The sequence below is a fragment of the Delphinus delphis genome, chromosome 15 (genome assembly GCF_949987515.2).
Source record: "Delphinus delphis chromosome 15, mDelDel1.2, whole genome shotgun sequence".
In the NCBI taxonomy this organism is placed as follows: Eukaryota; Metazoa; Chordata; class Mammalia; order Artiodactyla; family Delphinidae; genus Delphinus; species Delphinus delphis.
Window position 1 is genome coordinate 29486933 of NC_082697.1, and position 23054 is coordinate 29509986.

At 43.9% G+C, this 23054-nt stretch overlaps 1 protein-coding gene across 1 annotated transcript in view; it reads right to left on the reverse strand.

Annotated features, from left to right (window-relative positions):
- The window catches only part of DNAAF9 (dynein axonemal assembly factor 9), a 149038-nt gene that overhangs the window by 51058 nt on the left and 74926 nt on the right, over window positions 1-23054 (reverse strand). The window contains exons 13-20 of the mRNA XM_060031149.1: window positions 18761-18848; window positions 17540-17616; window positions 15539-15583; window positions 15126-15171; window positions 11497-11608; window positions 10384-10454; window positions 9405-9455; window positions 8582-8669 (exon numbers count right to left, since the gene is read on the reverse strand). Coding sequence (XP_059887132.1) covers window positions 8582-8669; window positions 9405-9455; window positions 10384-10454; window positions 11497-11608; window positions 15126-15171; window positions 15539-15583; window positions 17540-17616; window positions 18761-18848 — 578 coding nt within the window. The remainder of the gene's footprint in view (window positions 1-8581; window positions 8670-9404; window positions 9456-10383; window positions 10455-11496; window positions 11609-15125; window positions 15172-15538; window positions 15584-17539; window positions 17617-18760; window positions 18849-23054) is intronic.

The window sequence follows — 23054 nt, forward strand, 5'->3', positions numbered from 1 at the left end:
GGCCTCTCCCGTTGCGGAGTACAGGCTCCGGACGCACAGGCTCAGCGGCCATGGCTCACAGGCCCAGCCGCTCCGCGGCATGTGGGATCCTCCCGGACCGGGGCACGAACCGGCGTCCCCTGCATCGGCAGGCGGGCTCTCAACAACTGCGCCACCAGGGAAGCCCCAAGACAAACTTTTGATCTCTGTTTTGTCAGGGAAAGGGATGGGAACAGATTTTATTTAGTATTTACTAAGCACCAACCATGTCATATACATTACAGTTTTCCATCTTTGCAACAACTGTAAGAGTTAGTATTATTTTTAGAGGACTGATGGGAAATTCAAGCTTAGAGAGATCTTCCCAAAAGTCATAGAACTGCTTGATAGTGGAGCCAAGTACAGAACACAGGTTTGTCTGATGCCAGGGCACTGTGCCATGCTAGCCACTTCAATTCTCTTTTTTCCTTTACTTCTGCTCTACCCACAGCCCATTTGTGGCTAATCTGATGAGGCACCTTCTCTGCTTGCTCAACCTCAACAAGCCCTCAGTGCTGCCTGGCAGTCCCACCACTGCCATCTCCTTCCATCAACTCCTCCAGGGCCCAACCAAAGCCCTTAACACGCTCCTAACACCACAACTTCTTAAACTGCAGCCACAAGATCACTCTACCTACTGTTAAAGAGGAAAGAGGGGTCAACAGGTGTAATCAGGTAGAAACTGCTCCCCTACCTACTGCTTAGTATCTGGACCCTTCCATGTCCTGGGCTCACCGTCCACCTGTATACCTCTAACATGAAGCTTCTCAGGAACAAGTACCACTCAAAGGCCTCCTGGACAAACCTCAGAATCACTCCAAAGCTTCCAGAAAACAGCACATATCTGAGAGTTGGTACATTCCAAGTAGTCACTGGGAAGATGGGAAAAGAAGTGGATCAGGATGGTCGTCTCCAGCACTTCTTCTCCCCCTAGATTCTAAAGCCTCAAAACAAAATGGAAAAGAGGCAGAGAGAAATTCACAAGGCAGTGCTGGAAAAGTACTCACTATGGGGCCTGGCCCAGGGCAAGAGCTGATTTTAGTACTGGTGCAGACTGTTCTGTGTTGCAACCACCCTTTGCTCTGGGAATAGTAACTCTGTTATTATTCTCAGGGCACACATGAGATAACTGAAGTCTCTCACTGGGTGGTCCAATGCCAGTGCCCCAGTCTCTTAGATCCTAATCCACTTGAAGTAGTAACACTTCCAGTATCTGTTCTGGACTTGTGACTGTCAAACTGTTATCTGATAGGACATGCCTTTGCAAGGGCTTCTCAGTGACTGGGGGAGCCAATTCCTGATGAGATCTCCCTGGCTCCTTAACCAATCCCTGGTGCCTTGCTTAATGGGCTCTTTCATTCCTTCTCCATTCTGTGAGTCTGAAAACCCAAGGTAAGAGGAAGTTCCCCCTCAGTACCCAAGAAGTAGCAGGGGACTACAGCAGGGCTGTCTTTGACTGACCTCTACATCCCCGGACATGTAACAGGAACGAGCCCTCAGGGCAAAATAAGACACCAAATGTTAATGAAGAATTTGGCTTTTCCTCCTTCAGACAACTGGCTGTACAAATAAAAACCCCTGGACTTCCCTGGTGGCGCAGTGGTTAAGAATTCGCCTGCCAATGTAGGGGACACGGGTTTGAGCTCTGGTCCAGGAAGATCCCACATGCTGCGGAGCAACTAAGCCCGTGCGCCACAACTACTGAGCCTGCACTTTAGAGCCCTTGAGCCACAGCTACTGAGCCCGCGTGCCTAGAGCCCATGCTCCGCAACAAGAGAAGCCACCGCAATGAGAAGCATGTGCACCACAACGAAGACTAGCCCCCACTCACCACAACTAGAGAAAACCCTCATGCAGCAAAGACCCAACACAGCCAAAAATTAATTAATTAATTAATTAAAAAATAAATAAATAAAATAAAAATCCTCCAATGGTCCAGCCTGTGTAAAGAGGGAACATTATCACTGCTGGGAAAATATTATGATGCAATGGCTGGATAATTTTCCTTCTGTGTGTGTGACAGTATGTGAAGTATACACATACGATTTAAAGAAAAAAACCTGGGCTTCCCTGGTGGCGCAGTGGTTGAGAGTCTGTCTGCCCATGCAGGGGACGCGGCTTTGTGCCCTGGTCCGGGAAGATCCCACATGCCGCAGAGCGGCTAGGCCCGTGAGCCATGGCCGCTGTGCCTGCGCGTCCGGAGCCTGTGCTCCGCAACGGGAGAGGCCACAACAGTGAGAGGCCCGCATACCGAAAAAAAAAAAAAAAAGAAGAGAAAAACCTAAACAACAACAAACCCTGATGCCTGTATATGCACCACTCAGCTTAAGAAATCAAGTATTCCTAGTGCCTTTGAAGCCTCCTCAATGTCCTTCCTCAAAGGCCCTCTCTCTTCCACCCAGAGGGAACCAACATCCCAAATTTTATGTAGCTTTACCATACTTCAATGTATCTATAAACTATATATGATTTAGTCTTGTCTCTTTTACTTTCATACAAATGGAATCTTAATACATGTGTTCTTTTGTGACTTGCTTACTTCTTTCAGCATCCTGTTCCTGAGAGTCATCCACGCTGTAGGTAACACGCAACTGTGGGTAATATGTATGTTGTAGGTATATGCTATATAATTCATTCATGCTCAGTGCTGCGGAGAAATTTCTCTTTTAAAGTGTCCCTCAACAGTTTCATATCAGCACAAGGGAACACATGAGAGGGTGCAGAATGAAGCAGATGGCCACTGCCTGGGCCTGCCCATCACAGGAAGGTGAAACTCAGTTTGGTCACCAGAGTTCTCAGACTTTATGTGTCAATGGTACCAGCATCTCTGCTCCTCATTGCTAAAAAATCTCTGCCTGATGGAAAAAATACTCTGGAATCTGTAAATTGCTACAGGGATAATGAAGGTGCTGCCCGAGGGCCAACCATTCACTGAGGCTTGTAGGAAATAGTAGATATATGGTCAAATGATATTCAACAAAGGTGCAAAGACAATTCAAAGTAGAAAGGAGAGTCTTTTCAACAAATGGTGCTGGAAAAAATGGATATTCCCATGTAAAACAATGAACATCAATTCATACTTTGCACCAGATATTCTGCCCATTCGCACCAGCCACAGTGGAAAATCTCATACTTCATAGGGATGGCAGGTCGTGTTCTCAGAATGATTTTGCCTCACTACCGGGGTAAAATTAGTCCTAAACTAAATGCTGCTCTGCTTCTTCCCTAACAAAGCTTAAAAGACAGGCCCAGATGATAAGAGTAGAAGAGAAATAGACCAGTTATTATCACTGTATTCCCTATGTTCGCGGCTAGAGGAAAGACTGAACCATGTTAACCTGAGACATGAAAGATGTAAAAAAGGTCTAAATTGAACTTCTAGAGATGAAAAATACAACTTCTGAGAAGAAAAAAACACTGGATAAGACTAATGACATGACAACTGTTGAGAGCTTAGCTACTCCGTGGTACTGCTACCTCAGCATCCATCTTGTTTGGCCAAGCGGCCTGCACAGGCCTTAAACTGACACTAGCCCCCTCATGCAAGCGCATGCCCTAGACAACAGCCTGCAGAGTCACAAGCAAATATAAGTTCTTGATATGACTTTCCCAGAAGCCCTTGTCATCAACAGTCTCCCCTGCCTCCTTAGTGCCTTCCCCTTGTATGCCCCTTATATAAGACCTCCATGGAGCTTACCAAAATTCCACTCTTTTTGGTTTGAATTGACCAGTTTGGCCTTAGCCAAAAGGCTAAGGAATCCCAAAGCACTCCAACCCACAGACCCTAATAAAGGCAGGTACCCAGGTCCAGCCTGCACCTTGCCTTGACCACCGCCCCCTGCCCCCCACACCTCCGTGTAGCCCCTCAAGGCATGCCATTTCAATTTCTTTTGTGGTCTTTTGTTGAACCTGGCTCACCATCCAGCAGCCTGTGTTCCGTTCAGCAAATGTTAATTTAACAAACTCATAACAACAATGCAGAACAAAAGATTAGTAAATCAGAATATGTAGAAACTATGCAAAATAAAACATAAAGAGAAAAAAGACTAAAAATAATTGTACAGAGCATCAGGGAGCTGTGGGACAACTTTAGGCAGCCAAATGTATGTAATTGGAATCCTTGAAGGAGAGGGGAAAAACTGAAGAAATAATGGCCAAAAAATTTCCAAATTTGAGGAAAACTCTAAATCCATCAATGCAAGAAACTAAATGAATCCCAAGCATAAGCAACATGAAGAAAACCACACCAGTCACATAAAGATCAGACTGCTTAAAATCTGTGATAAAAAGAAAGAAAATCTTAAAAGCAGCTGGTAATAAAAGACACCTTACATAGAAAGGAACAAAGATAAGAATGACAGTAGATTTCTGCTCAGAAATAATGTTAGTAAGAAGACAGTGGAGTGGAGCAACATCTTTAAAGCACAGAAAGAAATGGTCAACCTACAATTCTTTACCAAGTGAAAATATCTTTCAAAAGCCTCAGGGTTGGGACTTCTGAAATGGCTGTGAGGAGTCTGGAAAATTCTCTCCCCAGGAAGCAGCCATAAAACTGGACTGTCAAAAACAACTAGTTAAGGACTCTGGAAACGGACCAAAGTTATACAACAAAACTGAGAAGCATTTAAGGAATTCTACTGAAGCTTGGTAAGAACAGTGGAAATCTATGGTATTTTAGCTTGGGGCTATTCACATTACCTCCCCTCCAGCTCTGTGGTGCAGAAGTCTTATGAAGGAGAGAGGCTGGCCTGCTGGAGTGGTTGACTTTATCTGGGGGCAAAGCACAGAAAATTCCATACGTAGGGATATCAAAAACCAAAGCAATCCAAATGGCAAACATGGGACTTCTCTGGTGACGTGGTGGATAAGACTCTGCGCTCCCAATGCAGGGGGCCCAGGTTCGATCCCTGGTCAGGGAACTAGATCCCACATGCATGTCACAACTAAGAGTTCATATGCTACAACTAAGGAGCCGGTGAGCCTCAACTAAGGAGCCCGAGAACCGCAAATAAGGAGCCCGCCTGCCGCAATTAAGACCTGGTACAACAACAACAACAACAAAATAAATATTAAACAACAACAACAAGTGGCAAACATTCAGGGAAGACCAACGTACCAGAGATCTCAATGCTGGCTGGTACAATCAGCCAGAAATGTAACAGGAAAATCAGAGGACTGAGACCATAGATGCCAATTATGTCTTTACATACCACAAGAAAGATGTGTTGTAAGGCACTGTCCTGGTGCCAGGTGCACCAAGAGACAAGTACAGGAATGCTCATGAGAGCACTGTCTGCAATAGCAAAAAACTATAAACAACCCAAATGTCCATCAAGAGTCAAAAGGATAAACAGTGTATTTTCATACAAAGCAATCCTATGGAACCATGAAAATGAATGAGCCTTACGGCTACACACAACAATCTGGATGAATCTTAGGACCAGAACACTGAGTGAAAAAAGCAAGTCCCAGAAGAACATGATAGAGTATGATCCTAATTTGTATTAAATTCAAAAATAAGACATTGTTTAGAGATATAGGCATATGTGGTAAAACTCTAAAGCAGGCTCCTGAGGATTAGGTACTGGGCAGCTTGCCTGATCAAGGTCAGCAGGGTAGGGAAGAGAAGGGCACATAAAGGAAATGAATGAAAAGGAGGCTGCATAACAAAAAGTCTTTTGATAGCAGAAGTCACTAACTGGGAAAGGGAAAAGATACCAGAGCTGGAAACATTTCAAGGTAAAGCAGGTACTATTCTTTTTGTCTGTAAGTAGTTCACTGGGCCATCCCTAGACCAAAAATCAAAAGACCTGGACCACCCCCCGAGATGTCACCACTAACTTGTACTATAACCTCAGACCCATTTTTCACCTTCTATGGGGCTCAAGATACGAAGATCAATCAAGATAATGCATGCTGATGAGCTCTTTAAATGCCTTCAGAGGATGGGAACAGATAAATCTCAGTCTCAACTCCAGGCATATTTACCTAGATCCAAATGACATTTAAGCTTCAGGACCCCTCACCTGCTCAAGCCCCTTTTCAAGGCCCAGAGAAGAGACTTAACCCTTCTGTATGTACTATTTTTCCTTAAGAGAGCCCTGAAGTGGTATAAACTTCAAACCCTATAAAATTGACCTGAGCCCTGAAGTGGTGAAATGCTAAACACACAGCCAGAGGATACTCCTATTTAAATTCTCTGCTCTACTGAAATTTCCTGCCTCAGAAAACCATCTCCTAAATTCAAACTACATTTTCCTCAGGAACTAAGAAAGTGTGAAATCTAAGCTCTCAAGTGTGTGACTAACAAGGCCCCAGAAATTCCTGGCTTTATTCGTGTGTAGAGACCTCAGGATACACTGAATCTTGCTGGATAACTCAATACAGTGTAAGGTTATTTTTCTAACAAGGACTTTTGCTAAGAAGGTGCAAACTAATTTTGGCAAATATCCTTGCTAAATATTATAACTGGCTCAACTATGACACAGCACAACCACCTCTGTGTTGTGTCTACAAGCTGATTTTAAAACATTATGCAACTTTGCCTCAAGGCTGGGGGTACTGTCACACACTCTCCTGTCTTTGGCAAATGTTCCTAACTTCCTGGTTTTTTACACCAGGATCTGGAGAGGCAGAAATGCAGGGGGCACAGCATGATAAAAAATGCTACCTGGCATTTTGTGGATCGAAAACCAGGACTCCTTGTGCTTTATCTTCTATGACAACGGAGGAGCCAAGTTTAACCAGTGATCTGAGAACATGGAGAGCAACCTGTCACTGGAGAGAATATTTTCAAGAAGAACAAATTATCTAGAGAGGGAATTTGCTTAGTAAAGGATGAGGAATTTGTGGAGTAAGTCATAACTCCTCTTCCACAAAAAAGGCTTATCTAACAGGGAAAGAATAGGACTCATAAGAAAATGTTATTTTGAGGAAACCAAAAAGGAGCATGGAATGAATCCCCAGGAAATCCACGTAAGACCAACACAGTTCTTGAGAATTCTACATCAGCAGAAACACTGCCAGCTTGGACTGAAAGGGATAGAGAGAATAGAAAAATGAAAGGAGACTGTTGGACCCCCAAAATTCTAGCGGCAAGAAGCAGGCTGATAAAACTAGTCAGCTACAAAGTGCCACCTTCATGAAAAGGAAGGACGACAGAGGTATAGCCACAGACCAGAGGGCAGAGTCATGAGCCTAGAGGGCAAAACTAAGAGTTTAGAGGGTAGAACCAAGAGCCCAGGGGGCAGAACTAAGGGCCATGGAGGACTATTCCTAGGCCTTGAAACCTAATCTAGGAACTGGAGTTTGTCTAGCTGAATTTCAAAGCTGCCTTGGGGTTGGGACTCCTTTTTACCTTTCATTTTCCCCCCTTTTTAATATGAATGTCTATAACTGTTATCCTATGCCAGTCCTACCTTGTATGTTGTGAAGGCAGGGGCAGATAACTTGCCTCTAATTTCACAGGGCTACAGATGGAAAGGAATTGTGTTCCGGACCTGTACTTTATGAATTAGCTCCAGAGCCTCACGTACAGCTGATTTAAATAATCTTGATGATGAGATTATGGATTTTTCAGTTGGTGAGATTTAAGACTGAATTGTTACCATAATGGAATGAGGCTTGTGGGTGGGGGTGATTATATCTTGCATGTGAGAATCGTGGGGCCCAGAGGGCACACTGTGATAGGCAGAAATTTAAAACAGCCCCCATGATCTTCATCCTCTTAGGTTACTCCTGTATTCATGTAACATTATATGGCAAAAGGGAGATTATCTGATTGGGCCTCCTCTAATCACATGAGCCCTTTATAAGCAGACTTTTCTCTGCCTGGTAGAGGAGGAGTTCAGAGAGATTCAAAGTGTGAAAGAGATTCAACACAATTAAGGTTCTTTGTTGCTGAGATGGAGGGGGTCACAGGGCAAGGACTCCTGGGAGGAGGAGTTAAGAGTGGTCCCAGTTGATAGCCAGCAATGAAAGAGGCCCCTCAGTCCTACAGTCTGAAGGAAATGCACTCTGCAAACAACCTGGATGAGCTTGGGAGCAGGTTCTTTCCCAGAGTCTCCAGATATAAGCCTGGTTAATGCCCTGACTTCAGTCTTACGAAACCCTAAACATGAATCCAGCAAAGCCTTCCTGGACTTCTGACCACAGAACTGTGAGAAAATAAATGCATGTTGTTTTAAGCTACCGAATTTGTGGTAATTTGCTACACAGCAGTAAAAAACTAACCCAGGTTTTGTTTTGGCCCAACAGAACCTATTTCTGGACATGTTGCTGCTCTAGCCCATTCTAAGAGCAATCCTCAGGCAGCAGCAAGAGGACCAGGTGCAGTTCTGGCACCAGTCCTTTCTAGCACAAGTTTCCTCATCTGGAAAATGGACAGATCAAAAGAGAAAGCTTTTGTAAGTAAGAAAGAAAGTAAGTAAGTAAGTAAGAAAACACTTCTACACCAATAAGTTTTTTCAGATATCAGATGTATTATTAATTACAACACTCATGTTGAAACCTGTGAAAGAGGTACCCAGACAGAGTCAAAAACAGAAATGTCAGAGCCGCTCACCTTCCTCAGGCCAAGACTGTTGATTACTAGAATAAAGATACGCCCCTTCTCCTCTAGTTAGAAAAGTGCCCAGGAAACACTCATCTCCCTTTAAAAAACAAACACAAAGAGCAGGTGATTTACAGCATAAACATTCAGAGAATCAAAAGTCCTGCCCAAGTTAGTCCATCTACAGAGGCTGCTAAGTCAGCCTCAGATTTACCCAGCTTCTTTCATGGCCTTTGGCACTGCTTGGCTCTTTGCCATGTTACTGGTATTCGTGACTCGTGCTGAGAAAAAGAATGTTAAGGTCCTCTCTGAGTCTAGGCACCATGGTCTACAATGCTTGTTCATGTTCCCGTAGATTTATATCCTCTGATAAAAGAGGCAGCTTCTCCTTGGCCTAAAGCCTTGACCTCTTAGCTCTACATGTCTAGGCCAATTTGAGATCTGCATGTATGTAATTTATTTATGCCACACCACGTGGCATGTGGGATCTTAGTTCCCCGACCAGGGATTGAACCCGCATCCCCTTCACTGGAAGCGGGAAGTCTTAACCACTGGACAGCTAGGCAAGTCCCTGAGATCTGCTTTTAAAAGTACTGGGAGATTTTGAAAAAACACCTAAAGGTTTAAGTGGCAGAAAGAATCCCTCTAGTTTGTACCTCATACATGGTTATTTCTAGAGCTCTACTGGGAAGGGGAAGAATACAAAAAGGAATTGAGACAAGAAGGTACAGAACATTTAGATTAGCAGTAAGAGGAAATATTTTAAGTTGTTTTATAAACTGTTTACATTTCATTTTGATATGATGTTAACATTAAGAATAAGAAGGCTGCTTACCATAACCGATTGCTGGGTTTTCTCAGAAAATTTTACTTCTATATCTTCTACCTGTGTCCAAAAGGAGTGCAGATTTTCAGTTTACTACTTCAAAGGCAAAACTCTGCTAGGTCTCCCTTGTGTTCACATATTTCTAAGAGAGCAGTCCCTCCACCAAATCCAGTGTTCTCAGGCCCTGATGGCTGGCAGAGCTGGCTGCTGGTCACAAAGCTCAGAGCACCAGGCCATGATGGGCTCTCTCATGGGGACCTAAAGTCCAGCTAAATGAGCCTACGATATGTGGAGAGGATATGTTAGTCTCCACTTACATTTCACTTCGGAGAAAACTATTTTTAGGGGTGAAGGAAAGAGAACATTTTAAAGTATTTTGAATGTGTTCTCATTTAAACATGTTCACATTAGAGGATGACTCTTGCTCTCCTCTATTCATGTCAGGATTGTAGAAACAGAATATAAACAGATTCTGAAATAGGTACTCAGACCATTACTAGACTCACTGCTGTCATATTTTCTGTGTCCCAAGGCACCAGAGTTTCAGATCAAGTCCCACAGATGAAGATGGGACGATTCCACATGTAGAGACGTGGTTGTAAAAATTCAGCAGCAACTATTCTGACCAGAAAAGGGAGCACATGATCCACTTCTCACTTTCCCTGTGACCTTGGACAGGTTGGTCAATTTCTAAACCTCAGTCTCCTCATTTGTAAAATGAGGGTGTTAATTTTTCCCTTTCACAATTTAACAGGACCCAGATAACTGAGTTCCTTTCTTTTGGAACTTTTCCAAGATTATAAGAAAGTTAAAGAAACTAGATTCGTCTGTATAAAGAAAAAGAGCAGAGATAAAAACTTCTATTCCTGAAAAGTGGCTAGGTAAGGATCTGACATCCCACCAGGACCCAATGAAGAGGCTCTTTCTTAAACGTTCTCCCCAGTTTCTCCACGTTTATGTCCACTTTCACCTGATGAATGACACTAACCAGCCAGGAGCAGAATCTGGGTATGGCAGCTGTCAGGATTATGAAGCTGGTTTCTGTGGTAACAGTGCCATCTGCAGGAAGACCATAGATATGCCGGTTACTGCCCACCACCAGAGCCCACCTTGCAGGCCCCAGACTGCTTCCCCTTCTCAGGAGTGAGGGCTCCTCTTATATATACTGTATACTTAGTATACAGAGTCTGAGGCCTTCAAAAAATGAAAACTTCCTCATTTGGGTACAGGGAGTCTAATGAGGGGATGGAGAAAGGCTTCCCCATGTGATTAACTCTGTTCTTTTTACACCAAATAGAAATACATATTTAAATAAAGAGTCCATTTTATCTACACTTTTAATTTTTGTCAAGGTAGTACAGATGTACATATTAAAAACCAAACAAAACATTATCAAGCTCATCCTACTAGCACTGGATATTATCATTCTCTAGAATTTTTTGCTAACATAATGGGTAAAAAAAAAATATTTTTGCTAACATAATTTGCTAATTATTATTTCAAATTGCTTTTTTCCTGACTACTAGTAAGGCTGTACATATTCATATATATATATATACATATACATACAGTGGACCCTTGAACAATGTGAGGGCTAGGGGTACTGATCCTCTGCACAGTTGAAAATCCATGTGTAACTTTACAGTCAGCCCTCTGTATCCACAGTTCCACATCCACGGATTCAACCAACCATGGAACATGTAGTTCTGTAGTATGTACTTACTGAAAAAAATTTGTGTATACGTGGACCTGTGTAGTTTAAACCTGTGTTCAGGGGTCAATTATGTGTGTCTGTGTATGTATAAACATTAAAATATATATATTTTTAAAATATTAAAATTTTTTTTTTGTTTTCCACTCTGGTAAACTGCCTGCTCATATTTTTTGCCCATTTACCACGGGGTAGCTTGTCTTTTTCTTATCAATTTATAAAAGCTCTTCATAAATTAGGAAATATACCCTTTGTTTATTTTAAGTATTCTAATCTTTTCACCAGTTTATTGCTGGTCTTTTGATTTAGTTTATGGTTTATTTTGCCAAAAATATATATATACATATAAACAAGTTCAAGTTTTGCTTTCCAAAGATGACATACACTTACCCTTTTCTTTAACCAAGATCTGAGATGTCAAAAATGATTCTGAGAAGACCACAGATCCTAAGCACCCACTTCCTCCCAGCAAGTCAGGAATGTCATAGATGGTCATACAAGCCTGTATCAAATAAGAAACCAGAGCTAGTCCAATTGTCAGTCCTAAACATACAGGGAAAAATCCATAAGAAACAGACCACAAAATACTAAGGCACATGGCAAAAGAATACTGGAGAATTTCTAAGGAAAACTCAAGTATATCTTGAAATACATCTCAAACTGGGAGAGGACTTCAGGATCACCCAGGCTTTTGCTCCTTGGTCAGAGGCAGACTTGGGCTAGATGAAGAATATCTTTAAGTTTCTGTAAATTCCCTCAAATTGCTTATCCTCCCTAAATGGCAATGCAACAGCCTTCCTTCTTAATCATGACCAGTGTCACATCCCAGTGTGTCTACATGTTCATCCACTCCTTCTTTGGTTTGGGCTCGAGTTCTGAACAAATCTGGAAAGGGGGATACATGTCTTCATGGATATTTCTGGATACCTGTCAAAACATGCAAATGCTCCTTTCAGTACCAAAAAATTAAAAGAAAGCTGTTCGAGCTTTAATGGCCAAGACAAATAAAAATAGAGGCTTCAGCAGGCCAGAAAAAAACTAGAGCAACTCAGAGAAAGCTCCTGAATGGCTGGTAAGAAGGCTATAATTTAGTTAAAAACCACTGAAAATGACATAATTCTGAGATGAATCTAGCAGAGGAAATGCAGAAATTGGTACAAGCCAGAGTTAGAGTTTGAGATGACCGTGAAGATCTGGTGAAGGACATAGGATAAGCTGCACGATGAGCACTTCCTGGCCTTCCTGGCCTGACGATGCTGAATGGCCAGGTACAGAGCTCCTAAAGCCAGAGCTCATTTTCACACCTTGTTGTCCTCATATGGGATCCCTGCTTTATCCTCAGTACAGAGACAAAAGACCTAGGCCTCTTGAAGGGACTGTTAGATTCTCAAATAGATGGCAGGGGACTTCCCTGGTGGTGCAGTGGTTAAGAATCTGCCTGCAAATGCAGGGGACACGGGTTCGAGCCCTCGTCTGGGAAGATCCCACATGCCGCGGAGCAACTAAGCCCATGTGTCACAACTACTGAAGCCTGTGCGCCTACAGCCTGAGCTCTGCAACAAGAGAAGCCACTGCAATGAGAAGCCCGTGCAGCACCACGATGAAGAGTAGCCCCCGCTCTTCGCAACTAGAGAAAGCCCGCGCAGCAATGAAGACCCAACGCAGCCAAAAATAAATAAATAAAAAATAAATAAATTTATAAAGAAGAAAACAAAAAGATGGCAGAAGAGTTGAAAGGAAAAAAACCATAGTTAAAGTCCTTAATCATCCATGTCGTTGTGATAAAGGAATGTACAAAGTGACAGACAGGCTTTATATTTCAGTTAACTTTCTCATTAGGCATGACAACTGGAAGGTTTATCTAAATTTGTTTCAAAGAATTTTTAGTATCTGAAGACACAGAACCTTCCTGGGCTACATGGTTCCTCTTAAGTGACAATGATCAGTTAGGTTCCCAAATCAATTAGGAAGACAAATCCTGTGGTTTCCTAATCCCCCACTTCCCTATTTGGCCTCTGGTGTTGAGGAAGGGGAGAGAGGACATTAAAAAGAATACATGTAGTATTTTTTAGACACTTGCTATGTACTTCCCACATGTGGCGTGGGGAGAGAAAAAATATGAAGCATCGTTCCTATCTTCAGGAAACCTATAAAGTATAGCTGGAGAGACAAGAGCATTCTTACATAGAAGTCATCATGTGACACATTACTATAGAATTACTCCCTAATTTATGTAATTTATTCCCTAATTATGTATTCCTATAGGAATACAGTACTTGTAGGGAGAAATCAGTAGGGTAGGCTTGGAGGAGGAGACAGAACTTCATCTTTGACTGGAAGGGAGGATAGGATTTGGACAGAAAGCACCAACATCCTATCTTTTCTTTCCTATTTCATTAGCTGCTGCTGAATGTGTACTTAACACAGTAGTATGATTCTACTGGACTGCTAATCACCTACTCCAGTGCAAAGCATCTTCCAGAGCACTGCACGAGAGTCTAAGAAGAGAAGTCAGGGAAACTAAAGTCCAGCAAGGAGACAAAGTATTATTACCTAAATATCAGAAAGTATTTCCCAGTGTCTTAATAATGTCACAAAAAAGTCTCCATTAGCTCTAAAAGAACATCACCACAAAATACTGACAGAGACAGGGAGCAGGTATGTTATATACACAGAAACTACTCACAACCTTAAAAAATTACCCATGTTGTATCACTCTCTGTAGATGAGATAACACTATGCTTGTCCCCTGGTGATGGCAGTGGGCATGCCTTTGCACCAAGTCATCCACATCTGCCCACCCACTTCCCTATGACCAAAAGCTCACTGAAATTAAGGTTCAGGCAGTAGCCACAGAATGGACTGAAGGTACAACTTGTACCCATATATACTACAACCAGAATCTTGGCTGGATGTCCACCATCCTCTTATGCATTGCTTGCCAATTTTCTTCATATCAGGATACACTGGGGTAAACAGAGGATTTGGATGTGGCTGGGAGCAACTGGTTTAGAAACCCTGGCTCCCCAAGACCACGCCAGCTCACCTCAGGGACCAATATTTCTGCATCTCTACACCCATTCCCTTGGCCCATTAGTTCTGCCTTCAGCACATAGGTCAGAAAGCTCTGTTCTCACTACCCCACTTCATAGGAGCCTCAGGCCCAGTTTTTTTTTTTTTTAACGTTAGTTTGTTTTTATTTTCATAAGCGCCTGTTAAATAAGGGCATAAGGACTTCCCCTGGTGGGGCAGTGGTTAAGAATCTGCCTGCCAATGCAGGGGACATGGGTTCAAGCCCTGGTCCAGGAAGATCCCACATGCTGCGGAGCAACTAAGCCCGTGTAACTACTGAGTCTATGCTCTAGAGCCCACGAGCCACAACTATTGAGCCCACGCGCCACAACTACTGAAGCCAGCGTGCCTAGAGCCTGTGCTCCACAACAAGAGAAGCCACCGCAATGAGAAGCCCGTGCACCGCAATGAAGAGCAGCCCTCGCTCGCCCCAACTAGAGAAAGCTCGCGGGCAGCAACGAAGACCCAATGCAGCCATAAATAAATTAATTAATTAATTAATTATTTTTAAAAAAAGGGCATCAACACAGGCCTTGGAACACAGAGAAGCCACTGAAAACTTGGTCTGTGTTGAGGTAGGCTTGTCATCAGCTCCCATTTCCATGTGAGGTCAGAGAAACCTCAGCCACTTGGAGGAAGCCTTCCTAATCTCAGGAAGAGGTGTCTACCACCCCCACACCCTCACCCGCCCCTTCCCCAGCTAAGACTCTGCACCCAAGGGGCACCTAGACATGGGAGTATGGATGTGGTAAGCCTTGTACAGCTGCTGGACACCCTCAGAAAGCACAGGCTCACCACCACTGCAGCTGGAACAGTCCTGAAAGTAGACTAGTTTTCTCAGGTAAGGGGTGGGCTGCCTAAGACTCCCACCCACTCCTACCTCACCCCTTGTAGATGGTCCTCTACAGGCCATTCCCTGCCAGCTGACCTGTAACAGCTCTGCTTACCGTCTTCACAAAGTATAAGCTATCTTCACTGTCCAGAGGCACAATTCTACAAGAGGAAATTGATGGGAGAGACATATATTAAATTTACAGTGTTCTCTTTTTTTCAACTTGGAAGCAACTCACACTCAGATCTCTCTCAGGGATTTTCAAAACACTGGGTTGCATGTATGCAGAATTCCACTTGGAGGGAACTAGGTTCAGCCCCCAACCCACCCTAGTCTTTCAGTGGAAAGCATTCAGGGCAAAGGGCCTCAGCTGAGCACAGCCACCTCCAAGCCCAGCCCTGGAGTGATGCCACTGCCAGGTGTAGAAGGGTGAAAAGATCATCCATGCCAGCAGTTACAAGGTAGTTGCTCTTCATTTTGCTCCTAAAACTTGCCCCCAGTGAGGACACACCATAAACATATACTTACCTTCCCTGATTATTCACAGCATGTATATGAAAAGCCATCTTGGAGCTGTAGACCCAAAACAAAATAAAACAAAAGTCAGTCTGCTTTTGTGACCACTGTGTTGGCATCCTCCCCAGACACCTGCCACTGCAATGCACCTGTGCTGGGCTCTCACAGCCACCAGTGAGTTGTGTGTCGTCCTTACCTGCCTTAGGGTATCATGCCATCAGCAAACATGGGGTCAGTGTCTGACTCCAGTCACGGCCCTGCCTCTGTGCAGATTCTCAGGGCTATCTTGACTCTTGGACAGAGCAGGAGAGAACTATGTGATTGCCATCCATGGCAGATTGAGAGTAAACCTCTACTTGCCCCAGGCCTCTGGCCCACAGCTTGACATATTCTCCTGCTCCTCCTCCTCTTCACCACCTTTGAAGTCAAGCTGCCAGCCCTGCTCGGAGTCAGACTGCTACCCACAGTCAACTGCTATGTAATAATGGGCATGGTCAGGCCTTCAGAACTGAGGAATAACCAGAAAACCCTTTTGGCATCAACTCTTTTTGTAAAAGAAAGTTTCTAAATTGAATTAAATTTAATTTTTTTGCCTTAACAAGTACTAGTCAGTCATACGCTAACTTCCCGTGTCCCTCTTGGGAGAAGATTTGCTAATTTGGTGCAGTTTGAGGGAAGTGACCATGTGAAGAGAAGGAAGTGGGGCTCTTGGGTGGAGGGCTGGCCCTGGAAGACTCTCCTCCTATTGCCTGGAATGTATTCTCTCCTTGTTCTTTCCTCCAGCCAGGGTGGTACACCCCATGCACAGGAGGCCATGGGATTGAGAGTGTGGCCTGCCCTAGAAAGGCAGAGTGGGCTAGGCAAGGCCCCGAGGACAGGAGGAATGGAATGACTTTGTCAGCCATGCCGATGATAAGAGAGGAGAACCCACTGAGACAGCAGCTCCCATTCACTTGCCCAATCACTCTACAGGGCAGGAAGATGATGAAACAGATGCACAGAGAGCTCCCTATCTTGCCCAAGGTCACACAGCTGGAAAGCAAAGAAGCTTCCTTAAACTCAGGTCTGCCAGGAACAGACAGTTCAGGTCAGCACACAGCCTTAAGGGACCAAATTTCCTCTAGCCCTCCCCTCTCGTGGTCAGAGCTACAAGATTCAGAAGACCCAGAAGAAAGGAAAAGAAACCTGAAGCAAGCCTACAGCTTTGCACCAAAGAGTTCTGGTTCTTTCCTACACTCCTGGAGCTATAGCAATAGAATTCTTCTTGTTAGATCATTAACTAACTTAGTTTTCCAAATGTTCCTTCTCACTACCCAGGGCTGCAGATGTAAGAAAATGTGGGGTATGGAACTGAGGTACCACAGGGCACATCCCAGAAGTGTCCTTAAAGAAACTCTCTGATATTGGTGTCTTTTGTCTCCTTCACAAAAAAGTACACCAAGTTGTCCTCATATGGGACAGAAGCTTGAGTGGACTGGGTTCAAGAAGGTTTAGCTATGGACAAAGACTACACAGAGATCCACTGTGATATGCCAGGACATGTGTGATGGGAAGACTGCCAGGAAGCCAAATTCCCAGACCTTCTAGACCCTGAGACATGGCCAGGCTCAGGGGTTTCTACCATCTGAGAGGCAGATGAGGCTCAGGGCAACTCTCTTCTAAGCAGTGACCATCTTCATGTGCCCAGGGCCCCTAATCCTAACAAACCTCACCACTCATGTCCCCAGCTTCATCTTTCTAACCTCTGAACCCAGGTCTGTCAGTTCTAATACTAATCTGCTTCCCATTCCAGCCTCAGGCAGTGTGTCTGACTCTCAAACAGTTCCTCCATCCTTGGCTCCTTGGCCTCTCAAATAAAACCCTGATCATGAATGACTCTCCTTCACATATCTTATTGATTTACTGGAACATTTCTCAAAGGGGAGACAGAATATCAAATACAAAGGAGAAAAGGGTTTTTAAAACACAAACATTAAAGAAAAGCTTTTATAGACAATATCAGTTATTGCTTACTGTAGCGCTGCCTTAAACTGCATCAACTCAAAGGAATTTAACCCAGATCCAAAGGTCTGCTCAGCTACCTCCTTGGCCTGTAAAATCAGTAACAAAACAGAGACAATTAGCTTTCACAGCAGGAAAGAATACACTTAGAAGGGCCCTTCTCACATATGGCCAGGAGAACACTTCCCATCCCCTCTAAGTGACTACTTTGTATACATCAATAGATTAAAGTGAAAACATCTTGTTAGGGGAAACAGGAGCCTGCTTTCTTCGGTCTGGGTTCACATGAAAACACTTCATTCAGGCAGGTGGGCACTGGAACCTGATCTGGTGACCTGTAACCAGCTGGGACGGTGCCATTGTGAGGCCTGGAAAAGCGCTTTCTCCTCCCCTCAAGATATCACTGCCCTCAGTGTTTCTGCCCAGATGCTAAGCACATTCAAATAACTAAAGTTATAAAAAATCAGTTAAAAAACAAAGGTGCAGAACTGATACTGAAGAATAACCTACTGTTTTGCATAAGCTTTCAGCTAAAGGGCTGAGAAATCCCAAGTACAGGGGGAATCAAGTTCAGTGAGGAGGGAAGATGGCAAGGAACTGGTGACAAGGAACTGGTGACTAGGCGATAGTCTCTTTGATATCTACAACACAACCTTTCCAATGTCAAATGGTTTGCTTCAGGAAAGGTCCTATTGGCACTGGGAGGCATCAAGCCAACTCGTTCTCATCTGTCACTGGGTCAGATATAGAATCCAACTCAGCACAGCAGGTTAACCACAAAACAGCAAGGAAGTAAACGGTCAGAGAAAGGGAACACATGTGCCTGTCTAGGAAAGACAAGTTAGAATTTCTAATCTTTAGTTAATTTTTTAAAACACAGAATTATAGGAAATAAAACTATGTAGCTCAAAATCAACTTATCTAACTTTATTAAAATTCACAGAACAATCTATATTTTTCTTTATTTTTTAACTTTTGAAAGACTTTTAAAAAACTGCTAAGTAAAACAATATACTACAGAATGATTTTTTTTTAACACAACCAGATATCTACAAAGAAGTGCTGATTAGCTGTCATTCATAAGACAAGCTCAGCACACTAAAGGCAACTCTTTGGTGCCCAAGTTCACACACAAAATTAAGTACTATAAGGTGTCCAAATTAAAAACAGATCGATAAAAAGTTTCACATTAAAATAACTACTAAGGAAAAAGAAATGCGGTATTTAAATTACCTTTGTTAGACTGGAAGTTTTAGCATAACATGCAATGGCAGCCAAAACAGCCTCAATAACAGCAGCATATACCTGTGACAAGAACCTACTTTAAAAACAAAAAATAAGGGTTAACTACAGCATCACAAGGTTTCATCAAAAGCTGCGTGCACATAAATGACATTCTCTAAGAAACAGATTTTTAAACAGAATGAGAAAAGTATAATAACAGAACTTGTTGATTTCTAGACCTTTTAAAAGCTATATGCCCCGTTCCAATTTTTACTTTGCTCTTGTTAAACCATGATAAGAACCACCTTTTCTTAATTCTGCTCAAAAGACCAACCTTCCCTGTTTGTGATCCAACAGAAGAAAACTATGTAGACTCCCTGACCCTCTACGAGGACCCGAAAGGTATCATGACACAGACTTGCTGTTTTTCCAGGAACCAACCACAGCACACCTTCAAGTCGTCTCCTCCCCAGGCCTGCTAAGGGCTGGCTGCTACTGGAACCTCAGGGTGGGACCCCTCAGGGGGCAAAAGAGATTATCCAATTGAAGAGAAGACTCGCTCCACTTAAATGAAAAAAATTTTTTTTTAAATTGGGGTATAGTTGCTTTACAATGTTCTGTTAGTTTCTGCTGTACAGTGAAGTGAATCAGCTATACATATACATATATCCCCTCTTTTTTGGATTTCCTTCCCATTTAGGTCACCACAGAGCACTGAGTAGACTTCCCTGTGCTATACAGCAGGTTCTCATTAGTTACCTGTTTTGTTTTGTTTTGTTTTAATTTTATTTATTTATTTTTGACTGTGTTGGGCCTTTGTTGCTGCACACGGGCTTTCTCTAGTTGCGGCGAGTGGGGGCTACTCTTCGCTGCAGTGTGCGGGCTTCTCATTGTGGTGGCTTCTCTTGTTGCAGAGCATGGGCTCTAGGTGGGCAGGCTTCAGTAGTTGTGGCACATGGGCTCATTAGTTGTGGCTCGCAAGCTCAGTAGTTGTGGCTCATGGGCTCTAGAGCACAGGCTCAATAGTTGTGGCACATGGGCTTAGTTGCTCTGCGGCATGTGGGATCTTCCTGGACCAGGGCTTGAACCCGTGTCCCCTGCACTGGCAGGCAGATTCTTAACCACTGCGCCACCAGGGAAGCCCTAGTTATCTGTTTTATACATATTAGTGTATATATGTCAATCCCAATCATCCAGTTCATCCCCCACCTTTCCCCACCCCCGCCTTCATGTCCATATGTTTGTTCTCTATGTCTGTGTCTCTTTTTCTGCCTTGCAAACGGGTTCATCTGTACCATTTTTCTAGATTCCACATACACGTGTTAATATATATTTGCTTTTCTCTGAGTTACTTCACTCTGTATGACAGTCTCTAAATGCAAATTAATAGCCGGAGACCACTTTCTAAATAGCTCACCTGATCTACAGAATAGAGTATGCTTTTGAGGGGAAGCATCCCCTGCTCCTGCCCAACTTTGTGCTTCCTATCTGACTTCACACTTCCCAAAGACATTATAAGGTTTTTTTCTTGGGACTTCCCTAGTGGCGCAGTGGTTAAGAATCCGCCTGCCAATGCAGGGGACACGGATTCGAGCCCTGGTCCGGGAAGATCCCACATGCCGCGGAGCAACTAAGCCCGTGGGCCACAACTACTGATGCTGCACTCTAGAGCCTGTGAGCCACAACTACTGAGCCTGCGAGCCACAACTACTGAGCCCGCGTGCCACAACTACTGAGCCCGCGTGCCACAACTACTGAAGCCTGACTGCCTAGAGCTCGTGCTCGGCAACAAGAGAAGCCACCACAATGAGAAGCCCACACACCACAGCGAAGAGTAGCCCCTTATCGCCGCAACTATAGAAAGCCAGTGAGCAGCAATGAAGACCCAACACAGCCAAAAATAAATAATAAATAAATTTATTTAAAAAGGAAGGTTTTTTCTTTGCCAGACAGGGAATGCCATGAAGATTCCCAGAAAATCCAAGTCTGGTTCCCTTTTGGGCAGGGTTTCTCAATCTCTGCATTTTGGGCCAGCTAATTCTTTGTTGAGAGGTCTTCCCTGTGCATTATAGGATGTTGAGAAGCATTCCTGGCCTCTCAGTAGTAACCTCAGTTGTGACAAGCAAAAATGTCTCCAGACACTGCCAAACATCCCTGGGGATGGGGGGTTGGGGAGGGACTGGTGGGAGTAATGTGGTAGAACTGCCCTCGGTTGAGAACCATTGCCTTAGGGGAAGGAGACCCAGGGTCTTATTAGGAAAATTACAGAGAGAAGGGGCTCATCCACAAGGCCTCAAAGGCAAGGGAGGGGTTTGGCAAGTAACTGCCTTATCTAAGAATATGTTTATTTTTAAGCCTGAGAATCTTGTAACAGGTAAAGGAAGGCGAAAGGAGTTTTGTAACAGGGAAGAGCAAATTCTGACTCCACGTTGGTTCTGTTTCTTTTACTTTAACCTTTGCTTTTCATTGCTTTTGTTATTATTATAATCACTATCTATAGCTGTAAGCATACACAATGGCCTGCCACAGGGAACCCTGACCCTCTGCCTGACTGTTAAACTAAAAGGCCTTTGTTCAGCTCACAGAGAGACATCCTGACCCTGCCCACCTGTGAATGGCTGCAGAAAAGAAGAAATTAACACAACCCCTTCCCAGTGCAGGAGATATTCTGCAAGACAAACGGCCTTTTTACTTTACTGCTTCACCACCTCTCCCTCTCTGATTCTATAAAAGAAACTGGCATCCAAACCCCGGTAAGATGGTTATTTGGCCACCTTCTTGGTCTGGCGAATAAAGTCTCTACTCCTTGCCTCAACACCTCGTCTCCCGATTTATTGGCCTGTTGTGTGGCGAGCAGAGCGAGCTTGGACTCGTCAACAGTTTGATAGCAGGAAGAACACAGAAATGATCTGGTCTAACACTCTCATCTTACAGAAGAAACAAGTAGGGCCTGTAGAGGAACTCAGGTCTGCTCTCAGCCTGGTGCCTTTCCATTGTGCCACATCACACTGCCAACACCTTCAATTTCCTCCTTGGCTCTCACACCACACCTCTGCATTGCAGGTAAGAGATTTGAATAAGGTAGAAGAAAAAGAGAAACAACACATAACAAAATGACAGCTCCAAGGTTCAACATATCCTGAAGATTGTTGACCAGGCCATGGCAGAGGGGTATGTCCTGGTAGGTAGGTAAGTGCCCGTCAGGGACACTGCCAAACATCTTGGCCACTTCCAGGTATGACAAGAATCCTCCACATCTCAACACTAAGGGCAAAGATTTATAGAGGCCAAAGACATATAAAGATATCCTTACTCCCTCCCTCACCCAGCTTAATTCAAACATCACTCAGTACCAACACTGGTTCAGGCCAACCCCCTGCTTGGCCTTGTCCTATACAGACCCTCAAGGCATGAGTTCAGTACAAAGCTATCTGGCTTCTGACTCATAGAAAGGCCTGGACAGGAGGCCTGAGACCCATGATTAGGGAAGGGCCTGCTCTATGCATGGATGGTGCTGCTGTTGCCTTCAGTAGACTCCATTAGGCCCCAATTCCACCAGCCCTGTGACTTAAACAAGCCTCCTGATGTGGGCCCAAGCACCTCTCAACACCAGTCCCTGAAGTAGAGCACCAGTGACTTTGGTTTAAGCAAAATGTCTACGGGTCTAGAATGAGGGTCCAGGGCAATGGCTAAGCACAGCTGGCATGGAAACACAAACAAGTGCAAAGTAAGACTATACATATCCACCAACACGTGAGAATGTGGTTGACTTGCTGCTAACGTAAAGAAAACCCACACACAAAAATTGTATGCACACTACAATTACAGCTACACAAAACCTATATGTATAATTAAAAAAAAACAACAAAAAGATACACATTAAGATACTAATGTGTGGGGCTTCCCTGGTGGTGCAGTGGTTAAGAATCCACCTGCCAATGCAGGGGACACAGGTTTAAACCCTGGTCCGCAGGGGACACGGGTTTGAGCCCTGGTCCAAGAAGGTCCCACATGCCATGGAGCAACTAAGCCCATGTGCCACAACTACTGAAGCCTGCGTGCCTAGAGCCCATGCTCTGCAACAAGAGAAGCCACCGCAATGAGAAGCCCACTCATTGAAGCCCGCTCAAATGAGATTGCCCACTGCAATGAGGAGTAGCTCCCGCTCACCGCAACGAAAGAAAGCCCGTGCGCAGCAACAAAGACTCAACGCAGCAATCAATCAATCAATGTATTAAAAAAAAGAGATACTAACGGGTCGTGTCTAAGAAGAGGAATTATGGTTAATCTTATTTTTTTCCCC